The following is a 12209-nucleotide window of genomic DNA, read 5'->3' as shown; positions in this document are numbered from 1 at the left end:
AAGTATTTTCATTTGAAAAATAGAACAACCACCTCAGGGGAGTTCATATGTGCTCTAGCACAGCCTTCTAACTTAGTCTTGAGTATTTTACTACCAACATGGTTTGATAGCAACCTGCTACGTACTTTATTTTCTGTTCACCAGAAAGACTTGTTCACAATGCATGGTATTTTAAATAGTTTACAGTGTTCCTGATTTTTTTCCATTCAAAAGTGAGTGTGTTATGAGACAGATGCAGAGCCCCAGTTTACCATGATGAGATGGGGACTGAATAATCAGGCTACATACAGGACAGGCTCAGTGGGTGTTTTAACTGGCATTTTTAGAATCGCAGCTCAGATGAACAGTCCCATAGCAATGCCTTTTGCTGTGAAGACATCAATCTCATTAAATCCTCCATACTTTCTTTCTCTATTGCAGTGGATAACACTACTGCAGGTCTGTATACAGTTATTCAAAATCATTTCTGGAAGCACAGAAATAGTCCCTTTGAGGAAAAGATGAAGTTTTCTCTTTTATAAAATCCTCAAACTAATTATTCAAACGTGTTCACGCAACAGTATTCAGAACTTTACATCAGTTAGTGTCAATCTGTCATTCTTCCCTGGCACAAATAGGGAAGCTGAGTTCAACAGAGAGTTGAATTGGCTTGACAAAGGTCATGGGAAAGTACATTTTATTGTAAGAATCCATTCACCAGTTGAGGGTGAGTAGGTTTTGCCTGCATGTACGGGGTTTATGTGGCAAGGGTTTGGCAGCAGAGAGGCTGCAGGTCTGTGAGCAGAGCCCAGCAGCTGCCCCAGGTCAGATCAGAGCCAGCTCCAGACGGCTCCAAAAGGGACCTGCTGCTGGCCAGAGCTGAGCCATGAGCGATGCTGGGTGGGCCTCTGGGAAAGCAGATTGAAGAAAGGGAAAATCTGCTGTGCTACAGCAGCTGGGAGAGAGGGGTGAGAGCTGAGAGAGAAGCAGCCCTGCAGCCCCCAAGGTGAGTGCAGCAGGAGGGCAGGAGGTGCTCCAGGCACGCAGCACAAGTTCCCCTGCGGCCCGTGGAGAGGCCCCTGGTGGAGCAGGCTGTCCCCCTGCAGCCCACGGGTCCCACACGGAGCAGATCTCCACGCTGCAGCCCGTGGAGGAGCCCCCGGTGGAGCAGGTGGATGTGGCCTGGAGGAGGCTGCGGCCCATGGAGAGCCCCCGCAGGAGCAGGCCCCGGGCCGGAGCTGCAGCCCGTGGAGAGGAGCCCACGCAGGAGCAGGGGGTCTGGGGGGAGCTGCCGCCCGTGGGGGACCCGTGCTGGAGCAGTTTGCTCCTGGGGGATGGACCCCGTGGTACGGAGCCGTGTGGGAGCAGTTCTGGAAGAGCTGCAGCCTGTGGGCAGCCCCCCAGGCTCAGTTCGGGAAGGACGGCATCCCGTGGGAGGGACCCCACGGGGAGCAGGGGCAGAGAGGGACCGTGAAGGAGCGGCGGAGACGAAGCCCCAGGGCCTGACCGCAGCCTCCACGCCCCGTTCCCGTGCGCCACTCGGAGGCGGGGGGGGGGGGGAAGGAGGAGGGCATAGAGGAGGGTGGATTGGAGGGAAGGTGTTTTTAGTTTGCTTTTAGTTCTCACAGCTCTAGTCTGGTAGTAGTAGACAATAAATTACATTAACGTCCCTCTGCTGAGTCTGTTTTACCCATGATGGTAATTGTTGAGTGACCTCCCTGTCCTTATTTCAAACCCTGAGCTTTTTTCATCATATTTAATCCACCTGTCCTTTTCAGGACTGGGGATGAGAGAGCAGTGTGGTGGTGCTGAGCTGCCTTAAACCACCACAGCAAAAGGTTTTTGTACCGATTGTTGTTTTAATTATACCCTTCTTGACAGACTGTGCAAGCCTATCAGAATACACTCATTATTTATAAAGAACAATGAAATATCAAAGTGATGTAAAAGTGTTTATACATAAAAGTGTATATAGTTATTGCTATTCATGTTCATAATGATTTATCTCATGACCTGTATTTGCAGACTATGCAATCTAATCTTTTTCAATTACTTTGATTGGAGGTCCATCGATTAAAGGAGCAAAAAGTAAATGTCAAGGAGCTGAATCACAGAATAATGAAAAGGTTAAAGCAAAACCAGATGCTACTAGAATAGCTGCCTGGACATAGAAAGCACTGAAAGATTGTACCCTGTGATCACTTCTGCACTGTCACATTAATGATGGTGACAAGAACAGAAAGAGGAACAAGAGTCTGCTGGGCTTTGCAGCAATGGAAAAATAAAATAAATGCAGCATTTTGAGCTACTCAAGGTCATATGCCCCGGGGTAAAGCGCTGTATTCCATGGTATTCCCTATCCTGCTAAGAGCACGTAGTTTGAGGTAATTCCTCAGCCTCACCTAACTCCTCTTTTGATATGAGATCATGAAGTACAAGTATTTTTCCATTTTTCCAAACAGAAATTTTCTAATTCATGAGTTCTGTATTCACAGACCAAATTAAAATTTAAGCAGGGACATAAGTGCTTAGAAATAAGAAATATTATTTGCACTAGGCATTTTCTAATGAATTAAAAAAAGCATTAAATATTTACATGAAAAATGAGCCATTTTCAATATAAGGAAGGTTTCTACTGTTCTGTGAACGAGTGCAGTTGCACATTATGTTGTCTATAATGTATTAATTATCATGTTCAGCTACAAATTTCCAGCTTGAGGGAAGTATATGAGAGGCAAATGCAAGATTTCATTGGACTAAACTGCATTTTGGGACACTGCAGCCATGAGAACGTGTTCTTAATAAATTATATGATACATCTGCTATAGCTGAAGTACTGCCAACATCAAATTGTATATTGTAAACCTTACTTTAAAGACATAATCTTGAAAATACATGTTCACCATAGTGTAATAAAGCATAGGATTTGAACTTCTCTTTCTCATAAAGTTCCTGGTTCATCAATTAGGGTTTAGTTTCCAAGTGCACATTAAGCTACAGTTTTTCTTATGTCTGGGGAAGATGCAGTTAGTAGGTATTTCCATTTATGCCTACCCACACTTACACTATTGAAAAAATGTAATATTGCTTCAGAGTAATGAAGGACCATACTCATCCATTATCCCTGGAAAATGGGTTAGGTTCTTCTGAACACAGGTTGGATCCTGCTCCTCTCAATGAATGGTCTCATCAGTTCAAGCACTTCTAAGCAGATGAGGCTTTGTGATGGTTCATGGCTTTTCAGTGTACCGCAGTGTTCATTTCTGCAAGTTGGGACATCTCACACTTGCTTATAGGCATCTGTAACAGCTATAGTGGCTTCTTTAGAGTAACTGGCGAGAAATGGTCACTTCCAATACATGACTCATCCAGGATGCTTGCCTACCTTGAGAGGAGACAAAATCACACCTTTGACTGACCATTTCTATTCACCGCATGTAAAGGAAGTCTAGATGAACTCCAATGCAGAAGTCTTCATGGCTGGCATCCATCTAATATTAGGTGACCCTACATATTTCACTTCCAAAACCAGTAGGATACATTAACTTGGCACTGAAGTGCTCAAAAATGGGGTGAAATAAAGCAGATTTTAGCCTGGAATATCTGAATCTATGCGTAAAACCCTTTGGTGGAGAAAACTACCCAAGAACTGCTTCTGTAAATCTTGAGCACAGTACACTTGCATTACACTATTACTCTCTAGTATCTGTGTTCCTCCATGATGTATAAGGTTTCCTCCCAATAGCTTGGTGTGATTTGGTTTAAACAGTAATAGTGAGAGAAACCTCCATGCAAACCTTTGTTAATTTGGGGATTGTTCTGAAAGTACTTTCTTCTGTTGAGAATTTCTTAAGACATCTTATATTTTTTAGTGAAATATGTTTGTATGAACAGAGAGAAGACTGTCATGGAGATGTTGGATTCTACTCACTATGTCTCATAATTCAAACTTAAGAGGTATTCATGGGAAAAAAATATAAAAGCCAATACTTTTTCATAGTAGGTCTGGTTTGGACATAGAAGCTGCTGCTGCAGAAGCTGTGAATTGCTGAGCTCAAAAAATTTTTAAAAGAACACTAAAGCAAGACTATCTTGTTATCCTAATAATTAACAAAAAATCTGGAAACACTTCCTTATCAAAGTTATATCAGTCTTATAGTCTTTTGTAATTAGAAAACAGGAGTAGAACCATGTAGGATGAAATTACATGTTACCTACTGCAGGGTCGTTCTGAAACATCTAGCATCAGTGACACAGTCACAGAAGGCAAGACAGATCCTGAGTCTAATCAAGTTGGACAAGACATTTTATCCTTCTGGGAAATGTTTTTTTCTTTTTATTATTTTTTGTAGTAGAATTGCTCACAATTTGAAGTATTCTTCTGTGTTTGTCTTGCTGTTGTCTTCCAAGCAAGAGTAGCCAAAGGTCCCCAGCAGTGAAGGACTAACGTGATTATAAAATGCAGCACAAAGGTATTTTTAGTCTGGTATGTTTAATTTTTTATCAGAATAATATATTTGGTATTGTGCTCATTTTAAATACTACATTGCTTGTCACACTACATTTGGCAATAGACCTCTTCAAATATATTTAACAAATTGTTCCATGAGTAATAACTATATATAAAATATCTTCATTTAATTAAAAAAATCCATATGTATTTTTTTTCATGAAATACAATATATACATTACGATCCTATAGTTTTAAAGTAAGTCAAAATTTGGGCTTAAACAAGTTCACAGTGTCCATTTTACCTCTGTAATAAAAATCTTCACTTTAAAAGTGCCTGGATCTTAAACTGTGTTTACACATTTCCTTAAGTGCCATTTCCTTACACTGGATTTATGGAGATTGAGTTTTACCAACATCTAGCACTGGGCTGTGGATCCAAACTGCACATTACAATGATCAAAAACTTCCTACTAGTGAAAGCAAATGTTAATTGCAATTGCTACCAAAAGTTCTGGCCAACAGATTTTCCAAAGGGCTTCTCAAAGGTGGAAAATCTTCGTGTGGTGTGGTCCCTAATGTGGTCATTTGCTGGAGCCGTAATAAGTGCTCACTACTTCGGTAAACCAGACCCAAAATGTTCAAGGGGGAACTCAAAATCAGCGACCAATTCTGGCCCAGGGAGATGGTCAGGAGCCAAAAGGCAGTGAAGATAGCTTCATGCTGACTCCAGCTGGAGATCACGCCAGCCGCCTTCGTTTCCACACAATGGCTGACACAGAAACCAGAGCATCTCTGCTGAAGACCAACCGGTACGGCCATCTCAGAGTCTGCAGTACTCCCTGTTGACTACTGCAGGAAATACTGCAGGTTATGAGGTAATGCTTTTTAATAATCAAAGGCAAGTTATTAAATCAGCTATTCTGTAGCTCATAGTTTTCCAGTCGCACACACTGTGGATTTTAATATAGTCTGTTCTAGTACCTTCAAAAGTCTCATTTTCTTCTCCTCCCTCAGAAGAAGAGGCCTTAAAAGTTTCTAAACCCTGAGTTCATTATGTCTGAGGCCCACAGTACGTGGGATTATCCCACAGGCTCCATTTGTGGCTAACCTAACTGGCTGAGCATAAGGCTGAGAAGTTCCCCCAGGTCACAGTAAATACCCAGTCAACCTGGTCAAAGGCCAACCTCCACAACTTCGACTGCACTCCAGGCAGGACAGAACCCCTCGCCTCTATGTATCTCTATGTGATGACAAAACCAGTTCTCATTCACACTTTTTTTCCCTGAAAATACACAGTGATTTCACCAATGTTTTCTTAAAAAGGCTATCGGTAAATTCAGCTAGAAACTAGTCTGAACCGATTAAAAACAATGTTTTTACACCTTCAGCCTAAAAGGGAGAGGTGGAAAGATTCTGATACATTCCACAATAAATAAATTTCACAAAGCTAATTTAAAAGTAATTACTGACAAGTCATTTTAGCCTTGTTTCCAAAACACACAAGGTTTTTACAGGTACATTATACATCTTGAAGTTCCTGTTATAAAGTTTCACAGCCCTTTCACTAATTTCAACCAAGCTTAAAGAGGAGTAAAGTTCTCCAACACAATATATGCTTGTAACAATCACAGAATGGGTGATTGTTGGGGGAGAGAAACCAATTTACTGCATTAACTGAGGGAAAAATGAGATGGCATTTAGCCTGTATCCACTTGGAGAAACAGAAAACAACCAACTATCCTGCATGTAGGTATTAGCTGGTGAGTCACACAACTATCATAGAATCATAGATTCATAGAGTCACAGAATGTCTTGGTTTGGAAAGATCCTTAAAGATCATCTGGCGCCAACCCCCCTTCCATGGGCAGGGATGCCACCCATCAGATCAGGTTGACCAGGGCCTCATCCAACCTGGTCTTGAACATCTCCAGGGATGGGGCATCTAAACAATCAACCAGACATGTCTACCTGTTGTACCTCTTGTCCAGCTACACAGAGACATAGGAGTATTGCAGTAGGCATAACCGAAGTGTGGGAAGCTATTCATGATGACATGGAGTAGATTCTTCATTGATGAAGTCCTAGGAGATACAGCGCAGGAAATTCTTCAGGGAAAAAAGAGGACAAAAGATGCAAATCTATACAGGAGATTTCATGCTTTTGGAACACCTTTTCATTTGCTAAAGATATATTTGAGCAAAATTCAACAATTTAAAGAAGTTTAACTGTGAGGAAACATGGTCCCCAATGCGTAACATTCCCTGAATTCAGAGGGTTTACACCTACTATTGTAATATTCTCCAACTTAATGTGTTACCTGCTTTACAATCAAACTTCCCTGCAGTTTGTGGGTTTTAGTTCAAGACCTAAAAGCTGGAGAATCTGGGAATTCTGGAACAGATTAGAATTTCAAGGATTAATTATTCTGGATTAAAGGAATTTCCTTCAGGCCCCAGAAACAGCTCTTCAATAAGCTTGGTGAAAAATATTTCTTTCTTAATGCACCAGCTCCCATTGGAACCTAGGAATCTTTCATGATAGTTTATCAAGTGATAGAGATAAGTAGGAAAGACCTCTGAGAATTCTGCTACCTAACTCTCAAATAAGGAGATGCTCAAATAAATTACTTTAATAACCTGCACATTTTTAAGAAAGGCAGTTTGCTTTTTTTTTTTTTTTTTGCCTTTTGCCTTTTGCCTTTTTTTTTCTAGTTGGGAATGTTTGAAAAATTAAATAGCATTTGATTTGATATAAATATGTAAAACCCACAATTTCCCTCTTTTGCTTCACTAAAATATAGTGTGAATGCCTATAAAATTAAATTTGGAAAAACAACCAGCTAATATAGGAAAAGTTTAGATTTATGTCCTTAATCTTTCACAATTGGGCTTATCAAGATTCCACTCACCTTCTAAAAGAGGTAAATTGAATATTAAAATGATCTAAAACTATCTATTCTTCAGCAGGTAAAGAATAAATAAATATCTCTACTCAAGTGGTATTTCATCTTTACCATAGACACAGAGGATTTGTGACTCTGTTTTTTCAATAGAGTTGGAATGATGTAATTTCTGAATCTGTAGTAGAAATGTGAGCTAGACTTGAGAAAAACAGAAATATGGCTTTAAGTGGATTGTTAACATTCTGTTGCATTTCTTAAATGTTTAGGTTAGTTATCTTTTGTTTTCTTCTTCCTTAGAATTGATTGACAATTTTTCCCCAAGTTTCCTTATAAGTTCTGCCAGATCTTCTGAATTTTGAGATTTTTCCTCAAGGAGTTCATACCGGAGACTTGAAATGTCCTGTTTAATCTCCTTCAGTTCACCTGTAAGAGACATTAGAAGACCACGCTGTTAAGAAAAGAAGGAAAAAGTAGCATATCCAAACATGATATAGTAAGTAGCATATCATATGTGAGTGCCCCCAACCAGCTGCTGCATTAAATGCAGCCTCCCTGCAGGAAATGCATGGGCTCTACTAGAAGTGGCATCACTCTTCATTCTATGATTCTATGATTCTAAGAAGGTGCTGGACCAGTGACAGCTTCTGATGGGAGAGCAGAGATCTGATGGCAGAGCTGTTTCTGATGGGAAAGGTATATCTCCTCCCTAATTTCAATTTCATGTTAATTTTATATTTTGCACTTGTAAGTATGGCAAGTGGATTAAGCATTTTGGAAACATTTATTTTTTCAAGTTGCATATGTAACCATTTTAATTTGTTTTGATTTTCTGATTAGACATAAACATGCACATACTCACCTTCATTGACTTCATCACTTTCCTTATCTATCTGAGCTTTCAGTACATATCTTTTAATCAAACGCTTCATTATTTTCTACAGAGAAAAAAGTAAGAAAAAAAAAATCTTACTTGGACTTTCTAGGGTTGCTATGACATTTCAATATTGAGCTCTGCTATCTTTTCTTGCATTCAGACATTGCAGTGTAGGACTTGCCAGCTTAAAAGAATGTAATGTAAAAATACCTTTTTTCATCTATGGTAGTTATGTAAAATTTATTCTTCTATACGAATATATATATGAAAGTTAGAAAACTAAGCCTATATTCCTGATGTTATCATTCATGAAGCTTGATTTGGACCACTACCAGAGTCTACGAGAATTATTAATATAGTTGCAGCATTGATCTACATATAGACAAAAATATCTAGCTTCTGTTTTTACCAAAAGATGACCATGGCCCTGACTAGCCATGCTAATTGCTAAACCCTTTTGCAATGTTTATTTTAATCTATTTTTAGTATTATAACTGATAAGCTATCTTTTCACAATGTGAAAGTCAGAAAAAAAATGGAACCCACATTCTAAGAGTCATTTAAGCACCTCAGCTGTGACTCATTTAAACAAATAGATATTTTATAATGTAAATATATGTATCTGTGGCAGTCACCCATAATTCCCTTTATGGAAAGAAAAAGCAAATCTGAGAGCATAGTTCATCTCAGACAGCTAAAACTGAGCAAATGAAGCACACCATTCAAATGACTGCCCTGTCCACTAGTAATAAGGGGGACCTATGCCAGCAAATTGAGAGGTGCATTTTATCTTTCTAGGAGAAACAAATCCTGACCCTGCTTTTCCCATTAGTTCAAATGACTTGAATATGGAAGAAGGTATCTAACTACCTTAGAAGATCTATCTTTGGCTTTAATATTTTCATAGAATGTAACCCATGACAACACAATATTTTTTGTTTTTCACTACAAGATAGAAAATACTTATAGTTTTATGTGTCTGCTTTTGTCTCCACAGAAATAGCTTTGACCAGAGGTAGCTGAGAAGTGAATCATCCTAGATCAGTGGTTCCAGACCATCATTACAGTCATGCTTGCAAGGTCAGCAGCCGTACTGTTTATTCTAATAATCCAAGAATGTTTCAAATACAAAGCCACATATCCTCAAGTTTACAGGATACATTTATAATCTTCATATCTATCAGTGCATTGCAAGGAAATTGGCTGTGAAAACGTCAGAGTTTTTGGAACAGATTTGTATAGACACTGCATAACGTAACAGTGGCACCCAAGGAAACCAACTTGTTTTTGCCTTATGGTTAAAAAAAGGTATCGATGCCTAATTCCACAGTTTTCAATGCCCTTTAGTGTACAGACTGTCCTGTTCTACTGCCCAAGTTGCTTGTTCCTTTCTGCCTGCTTAAGCAGAACTTGCTCGTTCCTTTCTGCCTACTTAGTAGCATTGCAGAAAGGAAAGAAGCAGCCTCCAGAAGAAAAGAAGCCCAGAGCAACCGTGCTTTATGTGGACTAGGTTGGGGTCTCCTCATGCTTAACTGCAGGAAGGCTCATTGAAGCTGTCTAGGAACTAAAGGATAAACAGACTATTGATAGCACACAGGCTGAAAGATATTTCTAATGCTTGAGGTATTAAAATATTGAAATGTGGCACAATAAGCTAAGCTGCTTCAGCAAATAGACCAGGAGTATTTTGCTTTTCTTTTTTGTTTTCTTAATTTGTGCTGTACAGTTGAGGACTCAACCTGTGTGTAAAATCAAAAAAAAAAAAAAATTAAATATTGCACTATATGGGCAAACAAACAAACAACAACCAAAAAAAAGAGATAAAAATTGAAATTTTACTGTAAGTACCTAAATCATTGCATTTATTTCTGATATATACAAAGTCTGTGGATTTACTCTTGATTCTTGTTTAACTTAAATTCAAACTGTCCTTATGTTGTCAGTCTGATCTACAAGTTGTACAACTTCTTGATCTAGTTCAAAAATAAAGTGCTTTTTACCTGGTATTGTCTTGGAGGATTGTTTAAACTGTTTAAGTGGATTTCATCGGAGCTTCTTATACTTGATTGCTTCCTTTGACCAAGCTGAAATGGAAACATAGCTTATAATACAAAATAAATGCAAGAACAATATTAAGTTAAATTGCCCCACACAGATACTGTACGACAGAACATTAACTATTGAACCCAATTCTGGGAGTATGAAGTTACTGTGGCAGTCTTTATACCTGTGCAGAACTCCATCACAGGAGCTGACCGAACACTTTCAGATTGTGATAGGACAGTGAGGAACTGGGAGATTTCCTCCCTTTCCTCTGCATTTCACCGGCTCCTACTGTGCACGAGGGACCAGAGCAGACCCCCCATCTCTGTGGGTCTGCAGGCAGGGAAGGGGGTCCATGTCAGGAGGCAGAAGGCAGAGCAGCTCAGTAGGCAATGGGTGAAGGAAAGTCAGGACACAACACAGCATGTGGAAGTCGAGGAAGAAGGCAAGGTGGCAAAGTTGCCCTTCCTTCCTTTTGTAGCACTCGCCTGTAACTAATGGGATCCCCACTACCACAACATATGCAGCGAGTTTGTTTCTTCCCTCGCTTGCATTAATAAATGTAATCAGTTCTGCAGTTCCTTCCAGGAACCACGAAATTATCAGCTGGTATTTCTGAAAAGCATCTTCTTTACTACACGTACTAAAACAAAGGTCTTCAACCCTGATGAAAACAAGAGGATGCAACTTGCAGGCTTTGTTTGCGATTTACATCTTTGATAAGGACTAAAGCTTCAGGAAATTATGAATGGGGGCTCCAGCTGGATGGTTGGACTGCACTAAGAGTCTCAAACCAAAATGAATTACATGAATTTTGATTGATATGGGGACAGTACAAAAAGCGGTACTGCAAGAAATAAAAAAGTGTGAAATATAAGCTGTGATTGGTCTGGACGAGAAATAAGTGGGACTGTCACTAAAAAGTACTTTCTCCACATGTAGACAAGTTACAATAAGGCTTTCACTGGTTTAAAACGCTAGGCTCCCAGTGCAGTACCTCTGATCCTGTGGGATCACACTACACTTTCAGCGAGGTTCCCTTTGTTGGTTATTTTGTGTCTTAACGCATCGAGCACCTACAACTAAGCAAAATAGAGCACTTTGAAGCCTGGTATGAGGGATAAGCTGGGAAAGCAGGGGAGGGTTAGATGCTTGTGCAGCTGCACAGCCATGTCACACAGCAAGCAGCCCACACTCCAACACCTGCCAATGAAGGCTGAAGCTTTCATGTAGCTGTTCCTCGTACAACAGAAATCATTATAACCTCCTGAGGTACACTGTGAATTTCCTGTGGTTGAACTTTGAGAGTAAATGGGAGTAGGATTATAGAATACGTGGTAAATATTCACCAGATGTCAATTAGAAAAGGTTAAAGCTCTCAGGAGAGAGCTTTACTGGGGTTTTGGTCTAACTTACACTACATGTATTAACACAAAAAAAGGCTAAAACCAAAAACTTGGGAACTGTATATGTACAAAAAATGCTAAATGACACATGATATTCAGGTGCATAATCAGCAAAGAGGACATTAATTAAAATTCGTAATTCTCCCTGTTGCTGCAGAACTTGCTCTTTAAGTCTTCTAGTTCTCCAGAATTCCCAAGAACTTTATTTTCACTATTACAGTAAAGCAAATAAGTTTTAATAAATCAGTAAACAGGGAATAATTAAAATATTTTAAAATTTTGTTTAGCACTTGTACTTTGATATTTTTTTCCTGAAGAAAACATCACATTTGTTGGCACAGCATATTCATTTAAAATTAATATCAAATTTACGCTGAATTTAGAACTTCCTTTTGTTCATTAGAAAGATTCTCTCTCTGTATATGTACACATCTTTTTAAAAACATTAACTCAGATTATTTTTACTTGAAATAAGCAAAAATAAATTCACAAGATATAGAGATATATAGCACAATTAATATTTATGTAACATATTAAGCAGAATTTGGATGG

The 12209-nt window shown here is 39.2% G+C and overlaps 1 protein-coding gene and 1 long non-coding RNA gene across 5 annotated transcripts in view; one reads left to right on the top strand and one right to left on the bottom strand.

The window, feature by feature from the left end:
- Window positions 1–1818: 1818 nt before the first annotated feature.
- TRPC6 (transient receptor potential cation channel subfamily C member 6) overlaps window positions 1819–12209 on the bottom strand; it is a 100947-nt gene continuing 90556 nt past the window's right edge. For 2 of the 4 annotated variants that reach the window (XM_083819480.1, XM_083819481.1), the window contains exons 10-12: window positions 10209–10292; window positions 8194–8269; window positions 1819–7757 (exon numbers count right to left, since the gene is read on the bottom strand). In XM_083819480.1, coding sequence (XP_083675606.1) covers window positions 7606–7757; window positions 8194–8269; window positions 10209–10292 — 312 coding nt within the window. In that variant the 3' untranslated portion in view covers window positions 1819–7605. Of the gene's footprint in view, window positions 7758–8193; window positions 8270–9376; window positions 9948–10208; window positions 10293–12209 lie in introns of those variants that run through there. The other 2 variants (XM_083819483.1, XM_083819482.1) reach the window with 2 other exon arrangements.
- Window positions 7731–9342, top strand: LOC310892130. Its single transcript, XR_014577888.1, has 3 exons — window positions 7731–7827; window positions 7955–8027; window positions 9206–9342. It is a non-coding gene; the product is annotated as an uncharacterized lncRNA (long non-coding RNA).

The sequence above is a fragment of the Anser anser genome (assembly GCF_964211835.1).
Source record: "Anser anser genome assembly, chromosome: 1".
NCBI lineage: Eukaryota > Metazoa > Chordata > Aves > Anseriformes > Anatidae > Anser > Anser anser.
The sequence above is the reverse complement of the archived record's forward strand: the minus strand, read 5'-3'. Positions and strand labels throughout refer to the sequence as shown.